Raw genomic sequence first — 25027 nt, 5'->3', positions numbered from 1 at the left:
CATGAAAGGGAAAGTGAGGAACAAAAGAGCTCCAAGGCTTGGTTTTCATCATCAAGGAATCATGGCTGCAATTCGAAATCCCACAGGTGCTGAGGCTTTCAGACATGTAGCAAACCAGCCTGTCTTTCAGCATCACTGAATTTGGCCAACTCAGCCCAGAGTCCATTTGCTGCAGCATCAAAAATGAAATGCAGTTCTAGCAGCAATGCAAATCACATCACATAATTGAAAGACTATAAGTTTTAGTAAAGACTGAATATGCTCCCAGGCAATAAGCAATACTTCAAACTACACTGTGGACTCAATGTAGAAATTATTGAGTTAGATTCTTTGGCCTGCACTACACAACTAGATTATTATCATTACTTCTTACCTGCGCTTTAAATCTATGAATCCAATGCCATGCAGAGCTGCACTTCTATGAAGAGCACTCCCTTAAGGCTTCCCTTACAAAGAGGAACATGAGCATTTTGAGGACATTGGATTTGGTGACATGTGAGAGGAGAAGAATCACCCAAACAAGAATTATCAAAGAGCAGAAAAACCTGCTGCCTTATGAAAAACTTACAGTGTTTAACCAGGGTGTGAGTACCTGTTTGGGGAAGTAGAGGGCACTTCCACCTAGGCCACAGAAGTACAAAAGCCAAAACCTGATAAACTAAGGTTCAAGTATGGGTAAGAGGGTATCTTGTTCTGTTTTGGGTGGTGTTTTGGTTTGGTTTTGGGGTTTTTTTTAAACAGGAAGTTGTTCCAGGCAGACTCTACTAACGGATGAGGTAAATTCTTCATCACTGCTAATTTTTCAATCAAGATGGGATGTTTTCCCAGGAGTTTTGCTCTTGATCAAGCAGGTATTAGTCTGAGGAATTAATCTCTGCTCAGTATCTGTGACAAGTGATTTTATTCTCCTTCATTGTCTTGCACAGCATCTGAGCACAATGCTCTTCCTACCTTTACAACCTAGGAATTGTTTTAATAGTTGCACATTAATGAATCACCAGTGACACAGTTATTACTTCACGGTTTATCCACATAGCTGCTTCTACACAAACTTTTTTTATTTAGGATTACACCAAGAGTGTAACCCGGTATTTTCAAAAAGTATCTGCTCCGAGGAAGATTAGTGTCAAAAGTTTCCTTCTCTAAAGTTTATCCTACCATGATACTATCCCACTCTGCACGCAAGTAGTTAATCACTTGATATTTTTACTCCTTGAAGCAGGGAGACTACTGGAAAGCAAAGCAGGCGAACCAGGTCATATGAGGACTCTCTTTTTAGCATGATCCCTTCTACTCTAACACTGTGAGCTAAAGAAATCACTATCAAGATGTCCTTGCTTGTATTCACCACTTTCCCTAGTATGCCGAAAAATCTTCCATTGCCTAGCTTTACAAACACAACAGCATTTTGGTTTAAACACCTATTTTGTCACAGCTTCATGGTTCTTCAAGAAAGAAAAAGATAGATTGAAAGCTGCTCAAGATCATCCACATTTCAAGCACATCTTTTTACTCTTCCACCAGCCATTCAGCCAGCACACTGTTGGCTCTGATAGCACTTGCATGTTTCTAGCATTGGTCTGACATCAGCTAGCTGATTTTTGCCTTCTGTGGTCTCCATTGTGTAATTAGTTGGGGAGGAGGTCAAAGTGGTGAGATCACAATTTTTCATGCTCTTGAGCCACCAGACCCATGCAACCTATCAACCTGCACATCTGCAGCGCAATATTTTGCTTGTTGATGGGATCTAAATTGGAAGTAATGCACTGCAGAGAGCACGGCCTCAGTCTCAAGTTAACACTTGTTATTGCACATTGTCCAATTTCCACGCTGGCTTCACCAACCCATTACATAATATTCTTATGGGGACATTTCAAGATAGGGTAGGATGGGTCACAAGATGAAAAAATATGTGCTGAATACACTCTAGTAAGAATTATTCAACCTCTCAACTCCTTCCATAGTCCACTTCTAATATGTTATGCTGCTCTTCCCAAGGAAAATAATAATCATGGTACCACCACTAGCCATCCTCAAATTCTTCACATTTCTTCTACCAAGCTTCCTTTACCATTCTGAGAAGCATTTGCAGCTCAGGTGAGCCTTAGCCCTCCTGTTTGTATCATCAACAATGAATTATTGAGCACTAATTCTTAAAGCACATACACATATAGCAATAACCTGTCAGCCTTTTCCTGGTACTTGGACAGTTTTACAAATACATTTGATAGCAGGTAAGGAAATTTTAGGGGTCTGGATGGCTAGTGCTTGCACTCACTTTGTACTACTTCTGGTATCAGATGTATGGGAAAGTAGTTTTAAAACACAGCCCTTTGCATTGGGCTAATTTTTTGCAAAAGTTGGAGCCAGAGTTGACCACCTGACATGTGTTTTCTTGTGCCTACTTCCAAGATCCCTTGCAGATATTTGCCAAGAGCAAAGGTGAAAGCGCAGACGTACAGAAAGAAATCAATGTAATTCTGACTTCGGTTGGCCCTGAAGTCTATTTTCAGATTTCTGTTGCACAGAAACAAAAAGGGTTTTGGGAAGTACCCAGCCTGTAAGATTCTAACCAGATTTTTTTCTGGATCATTTACCCACAATGAAAAGTTCCAGAGAATAAGCAGCAGTAGAGAGAGGAAGGTTAAAAGTGCACTCCAAAATAATCACAACAATACATTTTTCCTTATCCTAAATCGACAGAGGCCCTGGTCCAAATTCCAAAGGGGAATCAAGCACAACTTATGTTTTTCCTGTCCCTTTCACCTACACAAGTTTCGCTACTCTCACAGTATCCTGAACTCCTCTTATGTTCCAAAGTGTCATTGATGATGTTCCTGTTCTATCCAGGTGCATGCAATTCCCTGTGAATTTGTATGCATTGACGACAATATCTTAAACAGTCAAAGACAGAATTACAGAAGTGAAGCAACAAAGAGCAGAGACCAACACAGCAGCCCTGATCACCTCTGCGCTCACAGAACCACAGAATGATAGGTTCGGAAGGGACCTCTGGAGATCATCCAGTCCAACCCCCCTGCCAGAGCAGGGTCACCCAGAGCAGGTTGCACAGGAACGCGTCCAGGCAGGTTTTGAATGTCTCCAGAGACGGAGACTCCACCACCTCTCTGGGCAGCCTGTTCCAGTGCTCTGCCACCCTCAAAGTAAAGAAGTTCCTCCTCATGTTTAGGTGGAACTTCCTATGCTCAAGTTTGTGCCCTCTTTTCCTGTCTTGTTCCACGCACTCATTTTCCATACAGAGATCTGGAAAATCTCCTTCGCACACTGGACTGTAGCCACCATCCTTGCTTGCGTGGGCCACACATCACTGCACACCTTCCTGACCAGGCACAAACAACAGATGGTTTTAGAGGAGATGCATGTGCTGCCCACACTCAAGTTGGGAAGAGCAAAACACAGGCTAGAAAACCACAGCCATTCTGTGCAGCAGTCAGGCCTGCTCCCTCTGCACTCTAAGCCAGCACAAACAGCAAAGGCTCCACACCTCTGAGCTTCTGAGTGCACAAAGCAAGTCATAACATTTAGATTCATGAGACTTTATGCTACACTTCTAATGGGAAATCCCACATCTCCCCATCTTGTTTGCAACTTCCTTACCTCAAGAAGTATTAATCACACGAAGAAATATAAAAACAAGGAAAAAAATGCCTTACACTCCGTTTGTCCTTTGGAAAGCTTTTAAGTCATCACGTTAACTGAAATTCATTGAAGCTATTAAACTCATTTTTCCCTACAGTCAGCTCTCTCCCTGAACACACCTACTGTTTGAAATGGCAAGGAGAGACAGTGGTAGGGCCTATTTACACCTCTGTTTGAAGGTGAGTCTATACCATCTGATTTCTAATTCAGATCCATCCGTCACAATCGGGTACACAACACTGGTCTCTCAAACCACACGTTCCCAGCAGCCTGACCACTGTGGTGTTGTCAAATTCCCTCCCTCCACTCACAAAGGCACCTTATGCTAACTTTAGAGCAGCACTTTCCGAGATCAATGATAATTGACTGATTAAGTATGCCTAATGCTGCCAGAATGTGAGCTGATTGTGTAATGGTGCTAATTAGTAACTGCCAGAGCTCATTCCAATTATTAACCTTTATGAATGTCATTTTTAAAGATAAGAGTTTGCAACACAGCCCACTGCAGCATTTGTAATGGTTTTTGTCACACAGGATGAGAGTGAACACAGTGACCACTGAAGCCGAGACAAAAGGTAGCATGAGAAAGAAGCCCCAGCAACAAAGGATTTTACCTTTGCTTCCTGCAAGTGATACAAAGGCTTTAACAATAGAAAGGTGGAACATCTGCGCAGAAGAATTCAAGAGCCAACTTCTTCCATGAGACCTCAGCTACCCAGCAATGCCACTGCCAAGCATGCCTCAAAAGCTTCCCACCAGTGCAAGTACCAAACCAATTGCCTGACTTGCCAGGTGGGCATGCTTGCAAAGTGCCATGTCCAGTGACATTCTGGAAGCAGAGACACACAAGTAGAACAAGCTTGCTGTTGCAGTACTGTTGCATACCAAGGAAAAGCACTATTCCCATGTCTGCAGAGTCTCAACTCTGATTCTGCTGCTATGTCAGGCAATAGAGGACATTTCGTGATGAACCACAGTCACCAGGGTGCATGCCAGATATACCTGAACAACTAAGCTAGACCACAGCCTACTTCACCCTCATCTATCCCCCAAACAAACTACATGCGTTGTCACTATATAAAAGGAGCACTTCCAAAGAGGGAATATGGACTTCTTATATCTCTCCCATCACACAACAGGGCCATGTCCTGTTACGTAGCCATACTTGCGGTCATCACCATCAAAATGCAAGATACAAACTTTTCAGGTGGTGGTGTAACTAACACCCCTCAGCCCCTACAATGAGGTAGCATTGGTGCAGACCACCCTCCGAGTCCTCAGAGGGGAGATGGTCCACCACAGTCTCCCCTGCCATGTACTCTTCCAGGAAAACAAAACAAAACAAAACTTGTCTTGCTTTGTTTCCCTTATCTTGTACAAAATAGAAATTGTGCACTTGTGGGTACAAAGCTAAATGTGCTGTGTTAACTCTGTATTCCTCATAGACATCCCTTTTACCTTTATTGGTTACAGATAATAGAACCAATGGGATTTTAATCTTCCATGGGACATTTATTCTCTACTCTGCTAGAGGCACACTGAATGATGTACCATGGTCCACTGCTTACTCTGTAGCTTTAACTACTCCATAGCAATATAACATTATATCTGAAACCTTACATTTTAACAGATTATCTTACTGCCTTGGTTTTCCTCACCCACGCTTACAGCTGCAAGTAACCCAAAGAAAGGACAAGCCCTCCCACACACTAGCTTTAGAGAGATCTGTGTCTGGGGCAGCTCAAGGTCAACAGATTGTCTGTGATCCCTGAAATAATTACACGAGACCCACAGACAGATCATAGTCTGCTGAAGTCCTCAGGAAACTCATACATCCCTTGGTGCTGATGGAAGCTGTATGATTCTCCTGTTTGCACACCAGGCCCTGGGGCCTATTCCCTGTGTAGAGACTACTCTTCCCCACGCTGTTCCTGACTTCTGCTCTGAACCTGCAGCTTGGTCTTCCCCCTCCAGGACCAACAATCAACAACGAGGCTTCTTCCTTAAAGCAAATCACTATTACGATTTCTATCATTTCAGAGAAAGAGATGCAAGAGGACGAACACTACACGTTTCTCTTTCCATGGGGCCGATTACTCCATGTAAGCTTCAGACCCCCGTAAGACTTGAGCCTACGTCCCAGTGACAGGTTGCTCTTCCTTTCTGTGTACCTCTCCCTGGGTGGTTTTTGAACCTCCCGAGGCTTGTAAAAACTGGTAATTACAGATGGTACTAGTCCCTGCTTATCACTTGCCTGCCCCACTCCTGTGCACAGCACAGTGTATGAACTCAGACCCCGAGGTACACGAGTCCCTGCCAAGACCCTGGGCTGTGAAGGTGCACAGCTGAGCTGCTCACATCCATTCAGCCCAGCTAACTCCGCTACAAAGCCCCGCACCCCTGGCAGCAGTTACAGGTAGCTGGCGATAGATGCATCTTAAATGCACCAGAACTCACTCAGGACAGTTCATAGTGTGCCTCTCGCTTCTGGGCAAAACTACTACCTGGCATTGGGGTAAGACTTGGCAGTAACGGTTGTATTAAAAATCCAGCCATCTTCCTGTAACCAGTCTCCTATTATCATCTTCCTCACAGATCCTCTGAGCTAGACTACAAGATCCATAAAAGAAAATGTAACAGTCCTGTTACAGATGCCATACGATGTTCTTAGATTTGTCACGGGGAAATACCCCTCAACTATTCCAATACAGCGCCACATTTGCATGCCTGACAGACTTGCAGGATGCTGAATGCCCAGCTCCTGCAGGTAGCCTGTTGCCAGGTTCAGGCATCTGGAGAGCAAGCTTCAGGGATAACTGGATATGAGCGAGTAGTACTATTTACGGAGGTAATTCTCTAAAATAACTGTCCATCAAAGACCCAGAAACAAGCCCTAATAATCTGGTTATGGAATGGCCTCACTAACCTTTTACAGTTCTAATTCAGAGGCAGGAACCCTACATGTAAAAATGCACCAGCTTCCTACGATGTAGTAGTTTACAAGAGCTTTCATTTTTACTTGGTCAGGCATATACTGTAAAAAAATGGGCTGACAGATTTTACAGATGAAGAACATGTGGTAAGTAAACAAATCAAAAGCTGCCTTCCAGTCTGGGGGAATGTAGCCCTTTGTAAACATTATTTGGAGAAGTGACCGCTTGATACTGGGCACTTATTAACTTCATTAGAAGGCTAACGAATGTACAGCAGAGATAATGAGAGAGATAGACCAAACTAAAAGAAAGATGGAAGGATTTCTTGCACGTTTTTTAACAATGTTTCTCCATCCTTCAGATTATTTATAGCCGTTATAAAATGGCAGTGCATTTGAGGGGGAAAAAAAAAAAGCACACAACATAATAAAACACCAATACAAACAGACACAACCCATGTTAAAGTACTAAATTCTACCAGCCACAGTACAAAGCATCAAAGATTTATATGACTTGGTCCCAAGCCTAATTGGAAAGAAAAGAAAAGTCGAGGGAGGAGGGAGAAGGGAAGAGAAAGGAAAAGAACAGCTCACTCAAAGAGAAACAAGTCACGTAAGCTGATGTAAAGCCTAGGTTTGGTGTGAACAGGGGAACCACGTCCCACACCAACACAGAAGCTGCTCAGTGCAAGAACCTGCTGGCTCCTGATCCAACCCTGACTGATCAGAGGCCAGGGGACTTTCTGAGCCACAAATAAAGTCTCTACATGTAATACAATCCTTGTGAGTTGTTTGGTGTTTTGGTTTTTTTTTTTGCTTCTAGGGACTCGTCTAGACTCCACTTGAACCCATGTGAACTTTACCTACCAAAACATGCTCCAGAGAAATTCACAGATTAACTACATGTTGTCCTAAGAAACAAATTCTTCTACTTGTTCTGAACCTTTGTCCAATTTCCCTTTATTCTTCACAGAATCACAGGATGGTTGACGTTGGAAAGGACCTCTGGAACTCATCTCGTCCAACCCTCTGCTCAAGCAGGGCCACCTACAGCCTACTGTACAGGCCCAGTCCAGGTGGCTTTTGAATATCTCCAAGGGTGGAGACTCCACAACTTCCCTGGGCAACCTATGCCAGTGCTCAGTCAACTGCACAGTAAAAAAAGGTTTCCTGATATTCAGAGGGAAACTGCTGAGTTTCAGTTTGTGCACGTTCATTGTCTCTTGTCCTGTCACTGGGCACCACTGAAAAGACAACAGCTCTGTCTTCTTTCAGTTATTTCTTCTCCTTTCAGGCATTTGCACACATCAATGAGATCACACACACGCCTTCTCTTCTCCAGGCTAAAGAATCCCAGCTCTCTCAGCCTTTCCCCATACGAGAGATGCTCCACCCAATTGCTTTATTAAGGACCCTATCCACACCACATAATTTTGTAAGATTTTTTCATATTCTTTCCTCAGCACCTCTTTTCAGGCTTTCCAAGTCTTACTAGATCAGATCTAGTAGGAAAGTTCTTACGTAATTTATTATGAAAGTTCTTATTTTGCAATTATCTATTTGCATATTTATAAGTTAATTTAACGTGTGGTTTTCATTAATATTGGCACATATCCACATTGAATGCATCCGCTACTAATCTGTGCCAGCAAAACTCCTCTGCACAGTAAAGAGTGATCAGAAGAAGCCATTAGTAAGGCCAAAACAAATTCATCTTTAAGTGTGGCTTCCTGCAAAAAGTTTTGCAGTCGGCATCCAAATCTAATTAGAATGTAAGATGAGATAACTCAACAAAAGGAGCAGCTCTCTAATGAGAGCAAAGGAATTGCCGCTTCAAATGATAAAGAGGAGATGCAATAGCCAATTCCTGTTAACAGATGCAGCTCTGCTGATGCAGCAACAGTCACAACACCCACAGGATCTGCAACAGCAGGTTCTTGGCTACAAACTCCCTCCCGAAAAGAAGCCTTGCTTCTTTTCTAAACAAGTAGGCAAAGCACTACAAACATACTTTACCTGCCATCCCTGACAAGATGACTTCACAGGGACCGTGATGCTTGAAAAACACATTGCTTTTGGCAAATCTTCCTCTGACCTCCTCCACCAAAGCCCCAGGACTAAATGCCTGGGAACATGACCTCAGCTCAAGATTCATTTCCGATGAGATAGGATGTCTCCCTTCTTGAGGAGCTCATAATTAAAGAAATTCATTAACAACGACAGAAAAACTTGATGAAATATAGCATACATAGCCTGAGAAAGCAGCAACAAGCATATTCTTCCAGCTCCCTAGAACACCTTTTAATCAGCACCAGAAACATTCTTTGGCATTAATTTCCCTAAATTTCCCATTCTATCATCTAGTTTTCTGGAATGGAAAGACTAGAGATCTAGACACTGTCACAGCCAGTTCTGTGACTGAAAGGATTTGTCTGGAAAATTAAATTACGTCAAAGAGTCTGGGGTTTTGTTGTTTGGGGGTGGGGTAGGGGGTTATGGTTTGTGTTTTTTTTCTAAACTACAAAGTATGCTTTTAATCTAATAAAATAGCTTTACTAAGAAAATGTGATAGCGTCCAAGACAATCACTAGTTGGGCAATGGATGGAGAACCTACCTGTGGTGAAGGAGACCCAAATCCTTTGGTTGAATAAGACAGCCACAGTAGATCAGATGAAAAATTTGTATTGCCTGATAATCTGCCACAGAATATTCTAGGAAAAGTATAAGGAAGAGATAAAAGGCAGCCTGATTCTTCCCATGGTCTCTCCCCCAGCTCTCTTAACTTCATGATCTCCAAATCCCAAAAGCACTGAAATATTGTGGCATATCATGTCTCCAGTACAATCCCAGCTATTCCATTAGAAAACCTAAAGCATGAATAACTTAGTGCTGAAGAACAGATAACAAAAAATGGGTGACGTTTCTGCAACACTGATCCAAAAGCTGTGGACCTGTCTGTTCCTTGAATGTCACATCATAAAATAATTAATGTAAGCCACAGGCTACTGCCGTGTGATCATGTTTAACAGCCACCAGCAGAAATATCCTCCATTAATTCACTGAATCCCCTTTTGAAACCCATTTACACTTTTATTATTTCTGCCTCACAACATCCTGTAGCAATGAGTTTCACAATTTAATTACTTGCAGAATAAAAAAGCACTTCCCTTTATACTTATCCAGAGCAAGGGCTTGAACTTGAATCTTCCACACATAAGATTAGTACCAGTCTCTCCCCGGAGAGATTCTCAGTCTCTCCTGTTGGAGCTCTTTTGCGGAGTATAAGTAATTCAACAGTTACGAGGGAGAGAGGAAAAAAGAAATTGCTGGTTGGCGCTCTTACGTGAAACATGGAAAATGAAAACAAAACAAAGCTTACTTTTGTCCTATCTACATTTTATCTGGAATTCCACGTTTGTCTTAAGAACATTCCCTCAAAAAGTTTGGAATTTGACAAATTGCCTTTTCTTGCCTCCTTGTCTCCAGCCAGAAAACAAGATGTATATGAAAATTCCCAGGCCTACTTATTAACAGGAACAGCCCAATAACCCAGTTATCTATGAGATCAAAACTGATGTTCAACCACATGACCTTTCTAGACCTATTTACCTAACACATTCCTCACACAAACATATCTGCAGCATCCATCATTAGTGACCAGCCCAGTCCTCCCATGTTTGAAGGTCGACAACTTCGGCAAAGCAGCCCCGCTTTGAGGCTGCAAAAGATCCGTGGAGGAAGCACAGAGCAGGGATGTGCAGCACGCGTTGAACAGTGAGTTACACGCACACGTAAATGTGAACCTCTGTGCCGCCACCATGGACAGACAGGCAAAACCCTCGCCAAATGGCGATTCTGGGGCAGAACGTAGTCAAAGCCAAGACTTACCCCTGTCTTCAGAGAATTGCGGATATGAATAAAGCACTCTGAACACGGGTAAAAGTTTTTAATTAAGAGCCTAGCTAAAACACCATTACAATCTGCAGTTCTGTTTTTATTAATTCTCTCCAATTCAGCAGGAATTTCACCAAGGAATAGGGATGAGCAGATGCAGGGGGAAGCACATTAATAAATCATAAGTGTCATTAAAATTTGTAAACTAATATCTTCTGGGAAGTCTTGGCAATTAGTCTCAGAGCTTTCTTGGCAAACAAAAAATTAATAAATCCAAAAGGTCCCCTGTCTGATGATATCCCCACCCCCACAGAAAGGTCATTGATGGAGCAATTAAGAGACACAACAAATGGACCAGCCAGAAGGCTGGTTCACAGAAGACAAATGAGCTCCATGAAACAAGATGACTAAGGCATCTTAATAAGCAAAGGTAGAACTTCAATCTACACGCCACCCCAAGGCACACACAAAGGCTTTTAGACTCACATTTGCTGGGCTACTACTTTGCCTGTGATTTTGCATTGCCCACCTTGATCCCCTCCATCTCTGAGGCAACATTAGTATGATTAGTAGAGGTGTGAACCTTACTATTCCCTTGTGGAAAAATCCAGTGGGATATACTAGAGCTAAGGAAGCAATGAGAATGAAACTTCTGAGTTTACCTAACTCTAAACATAGCCCTGAATTTAAGATAAGCATATTAATTTTCATGATTGGTCCCCAAAACAAGCGTTTAAAACAGTTTTAATTCACATTATCCATTTGTGCAATGACAGCATCTCCTTCCATTCCATACTGCAAAGAATGTGTGCTCTGGACAACACCTGAGACTGTCTGGGACATTCGAGGGGGGCTAAACATACGGTTCATTCTGTTCCTTGAATTTTCTTTCTTTTTTTTTTGTTTAATTCCCAGGGACTTTCACATCAAGTCACACAGCCCAAGCAAATCAAAACAATCTCTTACGTACAATTCCTGAAGTCCACAATAAAAGACTTGCTTAGGTCTTTGGAAAGCCACAACTAGAACGATGATGAATAACCTCAAACCAGAAAAGCATTTTGAATCAGGTCATAATTAGTTACCTCAAATGGCTTCACTTATACAGTAGGATAATTGTTATCACCATCTGATAACTAGCGACTTCTAACATTCTTGTCGCAGATACACCCCTAAACCATCAAAACCAGCAAAGTTAAGTCACTCCCTTAACGCTCTTAATAGTTACGAAAAGAACACAGAAAAGCCATTGTATGTACATCCTTTTGTGAACATTTAGCATCCATGCAGCGTAACTTAATGCAATGCCCTTTACTCATTAATTTCTCTCCTTGCTGATATTTTCACCTGTAAAGCTTTCTCTCTTGCTTCTGTTCGTTAACTAAGACCCACTTTCTGATGCCTGCCATAACACCTGTGCAGCTGGACAAGTACAGTTGTCAGGAGCCTCTGCCAAACCTGGTATGTCAGCCTGAGGAAGATGTCAGCCTGTTTCTCCAAAATAAGCAGGAATTTAGCCATAAGAGCAAAGAAGAAATTTTCACTTGGCTCAAGAATGTTGCATTTTCTATTCTTCGCAGGTATTGACTTACCCAGCTCTTTGGGCCAAGGAACTTCTCTTTATTAAATGGCCGTGATCTTCATTTGGCAGCAGCGAGCTCAGGAATGGGCCAACATGCCGCTACCATGCATCTCCCAAATAGCTCAAGCGTGGTTCCCATGCCAAGATGGCATCTACGATTGACAGCCACACTGCTCTGAGCCAGGGTAAACTGAATCACCCCTCTGTAGGGAAAACACAAATCAGCAAGCATACTAGAGGTTAAGAACTGCATTGTTCTGGGATGCTGCTGAAGACCCACACTAATTGCAACTCAGGGTGCTGGGAGCTCTGGGGAATAACTCTCACCTCACATTGCAGTCATCTATTGCCGAAGAACAAAGGGAATGAGGAACTGCAAACTTAGTCTGCACCTAGCACCTCTCAACCACGAAGATTTTGACAGGTGGCTCCCATAGCCTGAAAAAAAATAGCCATCATCGAGCTAAGCTATTTGTACACTCTAACAAACAGCAACAGCGGAGTTGCCAAACTTTTGGGCACCCTGGTTTTCAAATACAGGGATGTGCTTGCACACCAAGCTGGCTTCTTCTCTCCGTGCCCTGACAGCTAATTGCAGATACGAGAAACCTTTCTCTTCATCAGCACAGGATTTCTGCACTTTGCAGTGTTATTTAAAAATGCCAAATAAGATGCAATAATGGGAAGCATTACTACTTTGAAAACCAGCTCCATTAATTTTATGCCTGAATACAGTCCTCCGAAAATAACATGTATCTAAAATGCATGTTGTCAGCACAAAAGTGAAAAACAATAAATGTAATCAAATTTGACAATACTGCGGGGAGATGTTAGCAGGTCATGGTGGCTGTCTGGAGACTGCATTTCAATACAGCAAATTCCAGAAAAACTGCAATGTCCCATTGCAAAACGTCTGGAGCCTGACCGGTGCTGAGCAAGAGGCTGTGGCACAAACCAGAAGCTGCCAGACTAAGTAAGGCATTGCCACTGGGATAGGAACACTCTTTTAAGGCAGCTCTGTCTGTGCCATGATCTATTTCAGGTTCAGCTTGTTTCACAGAGGATGATATGGAAATTTGTGTCAGGCTTATTGAATCGCCTCAACCCTGCCTTCTTACTCACCTATGTTAGGGGCAGCTACATCTGAAGTAAGGAGACTAAGGCCCAGTTACCAAAGGGGAGACATGGCATTTCACATCACGTTCACCATTTCACACCGACAGAGCAGCCCTATCCGAAGCCAGCTCCCTTTGCAACACAGGCACCTAGGGCACAGGAATCGGCAGGAGCTGTGAAACTTCGCAAAGGAAACAAATGCAAGGGCTACACTGAAATATGCTGATGTCTCTGGAGCCTGTGGAAGACTTAAGAGGCAAGGACATAGGAGGAAACAATGTAAAGCCCTTTGGTAATTCAAACAGAACTAAATGAAGGAGCAAAGCAAGACATAAGGCAGCTTGGACCAAGCTGAGAGGTTTTACTCCTCTAGCACCAAGCTAGGAGTTGCAGCTGCTGTGTTTTGCAGCTGCCTCTGTTAAAAACTGAAAGTGTTTTTCTTTTATTTTTAAACTCACCACAGAAGCTAAAACAACAGACCAACCTCTTCAGGCACAGCAGCCACAAGAGTAAAAAAATGCTTGGGGATTTTTGACTGCTGCCATGGAAACATAATTTCTTGGTTAATAAACAAGAAAACAAGAAAGAATATAAGCAAAAATTCCTTCATCAGCATTTTAGCCTCTTAAGCAGAAAGAGTCAGTCATGATTTTGAGTATGGGTTAATGCATGGGCCGGCATTATGTACCATCAGACAATTTAGCTGGGACCACAGCCAGAGGAGGGGAACTCCAGGGGACCCATCAAAGGTGGGTAAAATGGTAGCAGGGGGACTCAGAGCTGACACATGCAAGTGCTTGCACTTTGAAAGAGAATCTGAACTACTCCCCACTGCCTAATTAGCTGATGTGTTGCAGTCATGGCTATCGCATTGATCATAAATACCACCCTGCTAACTTGCACTTCTCCTGTCTGCTCTATCACCCCGTTGTCTCTTTGTCTTCATCTGAGATTGAAAGCTCCCTTGGGATGGAGGCTGTCTTTTTAGCTACTGCAATCCAAATAAATACAACTGTTCCTGGATACTAAAAAAGGCAACAGTGGAAAAACTTTTATTCCCGTTATCTTAGCAGAAGTAACTGCTCAACCCACACTGGCTAAAACAGTTGAAAACATTTTAAATATTACAATAGCAACTTTAAATACTTATTCAGAATGGCACATTCACATAACCCTATCTCAAAACCGTACAGCTTAAACAGGAGACAGGATTAGCAACAAGCAAGAAAATGTTCACAAGGCTCTTCCTTTGCTTGTAAAACCTGTGAGGCCCACAGAATAAGAAAAAGAGCTTGATAAATTCCTCCTCCTGTTTATTTACACTCACAACACAAGAAGGAAACAACTGGACAGCAACAAGACTAACTAATGACAGGACTTGCTACCTACAACCTACAGAGCTCCCCATGTAATACACCCGAATACAACATACACCTGAAACCAAAACTCATTTATCACAATCACAATTTCTATGGTCAGATCTGGAAGTGTTACAAACACACATATTTGAAGAAATAAGCCACTGAATAGACCTTCCCTTCTTTCCTCCTCCTAATAAAATTTCTCCGAGATTTTCAACAGAAAAATAGGCAAAAAAAAAAATCCACCCAACCTTTCACCTTTTGGTTATGAACAGAGCCTTTTAGACACCGTGTCTGCATATCTAACCCTTTCATTCTCCTCTGTTCAACAGATGCCTTCTTGGACTACGATGCCTGTGAAGCAGCCTGGCCCCTAGTCTTTACAGAGGGAGTTCATCTTTGACAACAGATCACACCTGTGTGCTTGCCGTTCATCATGGGCAGTTAAGTTTGATGCAGGGACCCTGGCCTACAGAGGGTTTGGGAATTAGAGGTGCTCCAACAATACTTCAGATCAGTACTTCAGAAGTCTAGGCATTAAGAGGGAGAACTGTTTTCCTTTTGCTAATGGATAAGAAGTGTTGGGGGAGCGGGGATCAGGGGGAATTCTACCAAAAGCTTATGTCCAACCCTTAATCCAAATTTTACTTAAAGCAGGCAGGATGTAGCTGGATTCTCAACTACGCAATTAGATATTTTGCTAGGCAATAAGAACTGATGAAGGGTTTGCATGCCTGAAAAGCTTAAATAATTAAGTAATTTTTACAGTTAGGTTTGCTGACCTACGAAAAGATCTCTCCCCACGAATTCTGATGTCTCACACCATCACAGCAACTACAGCCACAATAAAGTAGTTTCCTTTCACAGGAGGAAAATGATCACCTCCACTCAACATGGTGGGAAAAACAAAAATCCGAACAACTGACATTGACCTCTTGTAGCCAAGAAGAGATACAGCATTCACAAGGGGGAGCGGTGTGACCAAGTGTGTGTCTTTTCCTTGAAGCTGGCTGCTTCAGTAGCAATGGAGGCCTTTCCTGTGATTTTTTTTTTTGGGGGGGGGTGGTGGGGGGGCAGAATCGTGGATTTGCTTATTAGAGCAATGCCTGTGCTCCTGCATTCAAATGCTGACTAGCATTTCCTCTGTCTAAGCTCCTATCAGCCTGATATAGGAGCAGCTTCCAACGTAACTTTTAATTCTCCTCTCTTGCTCTCGCTCCCTTTTTTAATTACATTCAGGATGTTTTCTCATTGATTTACTTGTCTTTGTATTTAGATGCAGGGATTAGAAATTTCTCTTATATGGCAATTCAGTTTTCCATTAAAAGAAGCCTCTCATGCTATAACCCAGGGGGAACTGAGAAGAAGCTTTTGATGCATGAAGTAAGCGGAGGCAAGATGATATTTGGAGATTGCATTGCACTCTGCTCTATCTCAGCATCCTTTGAAGCGCTGCCGTGTGATTCATTGCTCTCTGACACAAAAGCCACTCCTCCCTTGTGGAAGCAACTGTATTTGCCAAGCATTTGGGATAGATATCTCCCAGCACCACTGCTCAGATGGCAAGAATCCCGGTTAGCAGAAAGGATGTATTGTATTCCCAAAAAACAGGAAGAGAGGGGGGGGAAAAAAAAATAAAACCTACCTGGAAATGTCCAGACCTCCTTCTGATAATTACTTGACAGTTGCATTCAGTTTGTGACCCACCAGTTCTGGGGGCTCAAAGATGGCTTTGAAGGAGTCTACAAAGATTATCTAAGGAAAGCAAACTTATCGCTAGAAGCTTATTCACTCTGCAAAGACAGATCCTCCTTTTCAAATTTTCAGGGTCTCAAAAATTAAAAGAAAATATTGAAAAGTACTGATTTAAATAATGCAAAGATTCAGTGGCCTTAATGGGCAAATAGAACAGCAAATCCTGAGAAAAGGAGTCTTTCTCTTGGCTGATTGCTTCCACTTAGTATCTGTTTGCATTTCTACAATGTCCTTTCCAAAGAAACTCATAGCTGCTTTCTGAGACTTCACACTCCCCTCTGAAGTACAACATGGCTTAATCCTAAATTTTCCAGGTGGGAAACCAAGGTTCAGAGCCCAGGAGCTCTGCCTACTAGCTCTTACCCTGAGCTTTCCTCCCAGACCTTGGAAGAGAACTCAGGAGGTTCTGACTTCTCAACGTCTCTGAGTCTCTAGGCCCCACACTAGCCCTATTTCACTGCAGAAAAGATGCAGAAATGTCCCAGAACACACTGAAAAGCCTCACAAATCAGCGCGTTTCCCCAGCTGACTGAGTACTGGATGCATTCAGTTGTACTGATGATGGACTACATTTCCATCACTCTGGGAAAACTCCAAAAGGGATGCTGCTATTACCTTTCTGCAGAGCTCAGGTGATGCTGTGAGTTCAGTATTAGGACAGGATTTGCCCGCTTGTTACATTATTTATGCAGAGCAGATTGCTTGGCAATTACATTTAAAGTACAATCACAGTGCCATTTGTACTTGTTAGGTAAAGAGGCAAAAGTTTTTTAAGGCTTTAATACCTTGAAAAGTACCAGGGTAAGTGGAAATGACTCTGTTCTCTCTTATTAGCTGCACGGTTATTTATACCATGGTACAGCGCAATTAGGCTTTGGAAGTACTGTGCAAATTGAGAAGTTTCAAGAGCTCTACTGAACAATTAACCCTTAAATACATTAACAGAAATAAACCTGCAGCACATGCTGAAAGTCTGCTCCAAACAGGGGCTTTTAAATTATCTGGGAAGAAAGAAGTACGGGAGACCATCTGCCAAGAAGCTGCTCACGCCCAGAGCAACGGCTACAATGCATTGACACCAATGGCACCACTACAACGTAGTTCCACCGACTACACTTTCAGCAGATTGCGCAATAGCTGCAATGCACCAGGTAAATCTGACACAAGGCACTTGGTCTCCCCCAGCCGCATCTGCCTTTTTTTTTTTTTAATTATTTGTTCTTAGGGTAAAAAACACCAAATAAAAATTCTGTTAAAGGCATACCCTTTCCACACCATAGGCAGGAGGATGTTAGGAGGAAGAGCAATCCCCACCAAGTAGAAACTATCAGTGATTTCAGACATCAAGGAACTGGCCTACTTACTTATAGGGGTGGGTTTGGGGTTTTTTTTGGGTGGGGGAGGGAATTTTTTAAAAATGTGTTTATTTATTAAACACACAGAGATACTTTCAAACACACACTCTGTCCAGCAGCGTGCTTCCCCCAGGCCAGGAAACTCCATCACCCATGCCAGACTACAAGCATGGCAGGTACTTAGACAAATCTGAGTCTATCCAGAGTGGAGAAGACACCAGCATCTCCCTGTGATATCTCTAGTCCTTTAGTGGCTACTGTCCTTACAGCGCAAGCCAACACAGATTCATGCCAAGACGACCATCTCAGCTCACAGGGCTGAGGAACACATGTAAGATCAGCTAAGATCATATCACACACTGTGTTGTACACCAACTTGGGCACTGTTCCAGCAAGCACGTACCATCTATAGAGAGTGTTCTCATTGCCAGCCTCACAGCAGGGACTTGTCTAAGGACACTCAAAGGCAAGAATGAAACCAAGCTCCTCTGTGTGCCAGGGAAATACCCATACATCAAGAAACCCTCTTGTTTGCAGACCCCACTTCATTAAAGCAATGTGTTCTTAATCACAGGTCCCTTTTCCAAAAGGCAACTCCAGTTATCTCAGATTCCCTCCTGCCTCCTCCCCTTGCTCAGCCTCCAATTTTACAAGAGACACAGTGCAACCCTTCCATGCCAGTTGCTGTGATTTCTATAATCCACTTACCTCCACAGTGAGCTCTCCGTAACACTTCCCAAGTTGAAGTCATACAGCTTTGTCAGAATGAGAATCACCTAGGGAGGGGAAAGGGAGGGAGGAAGAGAAAGGGAAAAGAAAGAGGGGGGAAAAAAAAAAGAAGAGTTTTCCTTTAGACTGTGTAACAATATGCAAAGCATCTGAAATCACCCAAAGGAGAGCTTAGCACTTATCCATTAAAGTTGTGGTATTATAGGATCAAGTAAGTTTAAAAAAAAAAAAAAAAAACAAAAAACAAAAAACAAAAAAGAAATTCATTAGCTTAATGTATCATGTAACCAGTAACATTTATTTTATATCTCAAAATGTTTTGCATTTGAAATAAAACATGCCAACAGGAATTAATTGAACATTTTAAGCTGCCCTGTCTACAACCATGGTTATTCAAGGTCAGGGATGGAATCAGATGCGCCCTTGTTAACTCAACCGCCCAATCAGAAATTAGTCGACTTTCTCTGTTTCTCAAGGTGCTACCACAAATTGGTGAGTCTCCATGGAAAGAATTTGCAAGTTTGTTTATGAAGATTCCCATCCAGCAAAATGGTCCGTTTTGCCCAGAATGAGCTTTGTTATTCTCCATCTGCTCTCACTGACCCCAGGAACATGGGAATTTCCACATGCTATCACCTTTCTGCGGTCATAAAATAGATGGACACAGAGCATGACATTCAGTTTAGATGCTGAGCAAGACAAAACTTCAGCTGTATCTTCAGTGCTCAAGGACAGTCAGAGCCTTCAGGACCCACTTACTTTCTGGTGAGCCACAAACACTCCCAAGTCATGCCCTTGCAAAACTGAGGTAGGAAGAGAGGGGAGTTAAGCAGTACATGGGGGACCACAGGGGAGTACAGCTTCCCTCGGATATCCTTGGTGCTCTGACCTCAGATTTCACAGGCAAACGTAATTCTCCTAGTTACCAGATACATTGCCCAATGCCTTTCTTTCCCAGAAAGGCCGCTCTGCACTCCAAAAACCTGTGAGCCTCTCTGCAAGCTCCCAGGCTCAAACGGGATGAGAAGCTCTGCAGAAAGAATGGAGGTTCCTCACTGGAAGTTAAGGGCATTTGATCATCTCCTCCTTGCTTTTTTAGCATAACTAATGTTACACTTCTCATTCCCTCGGATTCTATGGGACCAGGCTCAGGAAGAGCTCTGGGGCAACTCTTCATTTTTGTTTTGCATCATTTTAACATTTCAGCATTGTTTCCTCCTTGCAGGGTTCAAGAACAGGCTAGTTTCCCTTTTATCTGCTTGAGCTGTGAAAGCATCTAGAGAAATTTTTAGTAAATACTTGGGGGTTTTTGTTTTGTTTTGTTAACAGGTACTTCACAGTTTGGCTAAAAGATAGGTCCAAATGAGAGATGTGACCCAAAGGGTTGGGTTCACTAATGTTTTCCTATGCAACGAGGATCTTTTTACTACAAAATCCACATCTCCCTCCCTCTTCCTCCTCCCACAGCAGTGGGACCCACCACACCTTTCATTTGGGTTTCCCAGCTGAAAGGCTGCTGCGTGAGGAATTTAAAGCTTTGCAGAAAAATGCCAAAGGATTAATCAATATCACAACAGCTGCAGCAGTCGGTTACCGTCAGCATAATACCGGGAAGAGACCTGTTCAAATTGTAAGGGACCTTGGTACGTGACTATGCACTCAGCGCCCAACTTAATGGCTTTAGAATAGATGCTCTGAGCATCCCTCTCTCTACTGGATTCACTTTCTCCATCCCCGATTACATTTTGTCCCTTTATTTCCCCACACAGAGACCTTTAGGAGGAAGATAAAAGCCAAGCTGCTTCCAGCAGGCTGTGAAAAGAAACCTGCCAGGCAGACTTGAGTCAGCATATGCGAGCCCATGTCAGCCTAAACTGATGCTGTGCAGTGGGGAAAATAAGGACATATCCTTTTTATCGCAACTTAAATCCTGCACACGCCTTCCCATACAAAGGGGTAAGCCATCTGCAAGATGCAGCAATCAAGGTTTGGTCACTCCCTCCCCTTACACCAGCAGGGGGAAGCAGTGCAGCCTGCTCCCAGCTAAAACCTGATGCGAGTTTTTAAGTGTTCCCTATATTCCCACAGGGCTCAGACAGGACTCCTCTCGAGAGTCCCTAGGAAGCCATGCACCACAGCACAAGGCTTGCCCTGCCCAAAATGACACCCTTCTCACAAATACAGCAAGGTTTCACACAGTGAGTTTTCCTGTCTCAGAGCTTAATTGCATAGAAGACAGCAGGATGACTTCTGCTGATTTCGGTGGATCCCAAATCCAGCCCTAAACATATTAAATAAAATCTTCATGTCCTGGTCAATTTTCAACAGAGCAATTCTACCTCAAATTGCAATTACGACTGCAGGCAGCATCCATACTCTCCCAGCTCTTTGTGTGCCTCTCCCCAGATCTCCTATGCCCTATATTTTTGAAGGTATCACTTATCCATTATAAACCCTGCAAACCACAGAATAACACCAGCTTTACAGGAGTAGGTTGAATCCTACTCAGCTCCTGGGTATAAATCCAAAGTAAAAGCACGTTGTTTAGTACGGCTTTTGTGGATTTTCGCCCAGGAAGACTAACAAAAATCCAGCTCCGCCTGTTGTTAATGCACGGAAAGCAAAAGCACGAGCACTCCTTTGCAGTTAAATCTCACCAAGGGTCACAGGAAATAGCAGAAGTTGCCTGAGGCAGTCATAATACACAGTACAGTCACCTACAGCAACCTGTCCATAAAAACCACTCACCACTTATGTCCAGGCCAGGCAACACACTGGCATCACAACCTGACATGGCCTCCACCCTGTCCTGTCTTACTTTTCATAGAATCATAGAATGGTTAGACTTGGAAGGGACCTTAGAGACCATCTAGTTCCAACCCCGCTGCAATGAGCAGGGACACCTTTCACTAGATCACATTGCTCAAAACCCTGTCTCACCTGACCTTGAGTGTTTCCAGGGATGAGGCATCTACGACCTCTCTGGGCAACCTGTGCCAGTGTTTCACCACCTTCATTGTAAAAAGTTTCTTCCTTATACCTAGTCTACATCTACCCTCTTTCAGTTTAAAACCGTTGCCCCCTCATCCTATCACTACATTCCCCAATAAAGAGTCCCTCCCCATCTTTCATGGAGGCCCCCGTCAGGTACTGGAAGGCCGCAATAAGGTCTCCCTAGAGCCTTCTCTTCTCCAGACTGAACAATCCCAACTCTCTGAGCCTGTCTTCATAGGAGAGGTGCTCCAGCCCTCTGACCATGTTTGTGGCCCTCCTCTGGACCTGCTCTCACAGGTCCGTGTCTTTCCTGTGCTGAGGGCTCCAGAGCTGGACACCGACTCCCTCGCCCTGCTGGCCACGCTTCCTTTGATGCAGCCCAGGATGCGGTTGGCTTTCTGGGCTGTGAGTGCACATTGCCAACTCATGTTGAGCTTCTCATCAACCAATACCCCCAAGTCCTTCCTTTTGAGAGAAGACACTTCAGATTCAATAAAGGCAACTCTTACAATGGTTTGGGAGTTTGAAAACCAGCGAGGATTGGAGGGGCTGAACACACAACCTTCCCAAGAAAAGCCGCGAAACCGCATTTCCCACAACGCTGCCTTGTGAGACCATGGAGCAAATGTAAATACTAAGGAAGTGTCACATGCAGTTAAGACTAAAATCAAAGCCTGAAAGGCACAGCTGGTTCCTGAGTTGTTTTCATGGGGTGCTTTTGACACAGCACTGCAGAGGAAACTTCAAAGTGTTTCAAGAGGCTATTCTGAGGCCTCCACAACATGTTATCCCAACTGAGCTAAGAACAAACTAGAAGCAGGCACATCAGGGGCAGAAGTGGGCAAGTACCAGATTTTCTAAGACATTCTGTTACTTGAATGCATTAGTTGAAAAAGAATGGAAAAGTAAGGAAAAATGGACATATTTTCCAAAATTGAATTTTGACAGGAGAAAAAAGCAAAAAAGAAAAACCTCTCATTGATTCAAGCTGAGATATTTGATTCTGATTTCTATTTTGTAGTTGAAGAAGCTTAGCTTGTTTTTGTCAACACTAAAAAATAACTGTGGCTTTTCTGTGCCACAGTAATCTTGCATTAAGATCTTCATGGTTTTCATTTTAAAAGCTGAATTCAATTGAAAATTGGAGATTTCACATTCAATGTACTACTTCAAAAAAAAAAAAAAAACAACAACCCAACATGTTCTTCCCCTGAACTGAGGGAAATCTAGAATTGCCACCCCATAGAAAATGCCCACTCTTTAACTTGCAAGATGAAAAACAATGTACTCGGGGGGAAAGAAATAAAACTGAAAAAAGTTCTAAGCGATATTGATTCAGAAACAGTAAAATCTTATGCTTAGGCATTCTTTAATCAAAATAAAGTAAACAACCTTGTAGTGCCAAATTAAACTGTTTCTGTTCATCAAACTAATCTCCCCAAAATTAATTTTAAGTCAGCTCAATGCTGGACTGCATTTTTCTTCAGGGTCATACTGCTCACTTCAGGGAATACAGCTCAGATGTGAAATTTCCCCGTCTCCTACGGGCCAGGCTCCACACAGCCACATGGCGCTTCCCAGGACACCCCAGGGGCAGGTGTCCCTCAGGGCACCAAGCAGCTCAGCTGGTTGGGAATGAAAAAAGGGGGGACCAGCCTGCAGGACAGAGTGGGGAAATAGGCCAGGCTGAATTACAACTCCCTTAAGGCAATACAAACCCTTTGGAAAATGCAATTTCAAGCTCAGCTTACACAAAACTAAATGACCTGAAAAATTCAATAAACTGTTTTGGTTTTCTCAACAGAAGTGGGGATGGAGAAAGGATAATCAGAAAAAATATTTTTTCTTTGGAAACAAGTGATGTTCCAGTCCTGCAAGAAATTCCTTATGCACTTTATTTTACACACGTGCCTCTCCCCAGTCTGTATTTCTGTTTTGCAAAAACTACACTGTCTGCTGAATACAGTGCTATAAGGCTTGCATGACAAAAATGCCAAGCCCTGTCAATTTTTTATCTTCAATGGCTTATACTGCAATACAGATTAAGTGTCTTTGGCCCTGAGAAATCCTGCCATCACAGTGTATAGTACACTGAACCACTAAATCCAGATTTAATATGATGGACCGCTTCTCTAAAATAAGACTAGAAAGTCTGCAAGACTGCCCAATCCAGCAGCTATGAGTCTTGACACAACTTGACTGGCAGGAAAGCAAAACAAATATAACCAGAAATGGTACCCAGGTTTCATTCCATATTGGAAACACATCCCTGAAGGGTTCCCTATTGTTCAGACAATTATTAGGAATCTCTGAGCCCATAAATCACAAAAGTGCTCATAAGCTCCTCAGAGTATTTGGCGGCATAACAATCTTTCATGCCCATAAAATTTTACTATGAAGGGAAACTACTTTAGTTCATTAAAACCTCCTCCAGACCTTGCCAATTCTAAACTGGCAAAGTGCTTTGCATATACCCCACAGAGGAATATATAACTCTGTTTCCCACAAATTAGAGTGTAAAAGCATTTCTTTTAGCAGGTTGACAGTGAACTTCAGAACAACCGAAAAGCGCCGCATCAAAGGCAGTCATGTTCCTGTACCAGGCAACACTCATATAGAGACAGGAAAGAGAAGAGCACAGCAACCTGAGAGAACAGGTGATCATTTCAGGTAGACATCTGAAAGGCCAGCACTGATCCACTTCATGAGATTCATCTCCTAAGTGATACTGCTGTATCAGCACAGAGATTAAACACAGCTCATCAGTAGCCCTGTCCGCATATTTACTGAGTGTAATTAATAATGAGCAAAGGGATGAGCACTGGGCAGTGCACAGGGATTATGGACAGATTTACACGTGAAAAATGAGAGCTCTCCACTCACTTGCTCTGGCATGCTGGGATCTTCGTTTCCTGCCTGCAGACTTATTTCCATGATCTTTGCAACCTTTCCTCCACTGCATAGCAGCCACACGAAGGCAATTTTCATCTGCCTTTCCCCAATCCATACGAGAGCAAAAGCACCCAACAAGTAAATTTAAAATGGAAACAACCACAGGCTACTGGGAGCCAGTATCAGTAAATTGCTCACAGCTGAAGGCAAATTGACTTAAAATGCTCTGGAACCTAAAAGCCAGCAGCACGGCTTTATGGAGGTCCCTATCTGTTCCTTTCTTCTAGGTTTCTGGATTGTGGTTTTTATGTTGGGGGGTGGGGGGAGGTGGTTAAGACACAAAATTAATAATTAAAGATTAACTGATTTACAAACTCACAGTGTTACTCAGGGTGACAAATTTGCTAAGGTGGTCTTTCATATAATCTCTGCACTCAAAGCTAATTCAGGCAAAAGCCACCAATATCAGCCTAGTTTTCCCCACGTAACCAGTCAGAACATGGGAAGAGGATGGTTTACACACCTGATATACATTTTTGCTTAAATGTGTGGTGGGTTGACCACGCACCCAGACACTCGTTCTCTCCCACCGTAGGGGAATGGGGAAGAGAACCAAAAAAGCAAAAGTGAGAAAAACTTGTAATTCCAGACAAAGACAGTTTAATATGCGAAGAGAAAAAAAAAAAGAAGAAAAAAACAACCAACCAAAAAACAAGCAACACAAAGGCATTCACTGACTGCCTCTCACAGCAGACC

General features: G+C 42.9%; 1 protein-coding gene across 1 annotated transcript in view; it reads right to left on the bottom strand.

Annotated features, from left to right (window-relative positions):
* SORCS3 (sortilin related VPS10 domain containing receptor 3) overlaps positions 1-25027 on the bottom strand; it is a 303634-nt gene that overhangs the window by 186281 nt on the left and 92326 nt on the right. The window contains exon 2 of the mRNA XM_074591880.1: positions 18365-18432. Within this exon, the coding sequence (XP_074447981.1) occupies positions 18365-18432 (68 nt within the window). The remainder of the gene's footprint in view (positions 1-18364; positions 18433-25027) is intronic.

Source organism: Larus michahellis, chromosome 6, assembly GCF_964199755.1.
Source record: "Larus michahellis chromosome 6, bLarMic1.1, whole genome shotgun sequence".
In the NCBI taxonomy this organism is placed as follows: domain Eukaryota; kingdom Metazoa; phylum Chordata; class Aves; order Charadriiformes; family Laridae; genus Larus; species Larus michahellis.
Note: the sequence above shows the minus strand (reverse complement) of the source record. Positions and strands in the feature narration are given on the sequence as shown.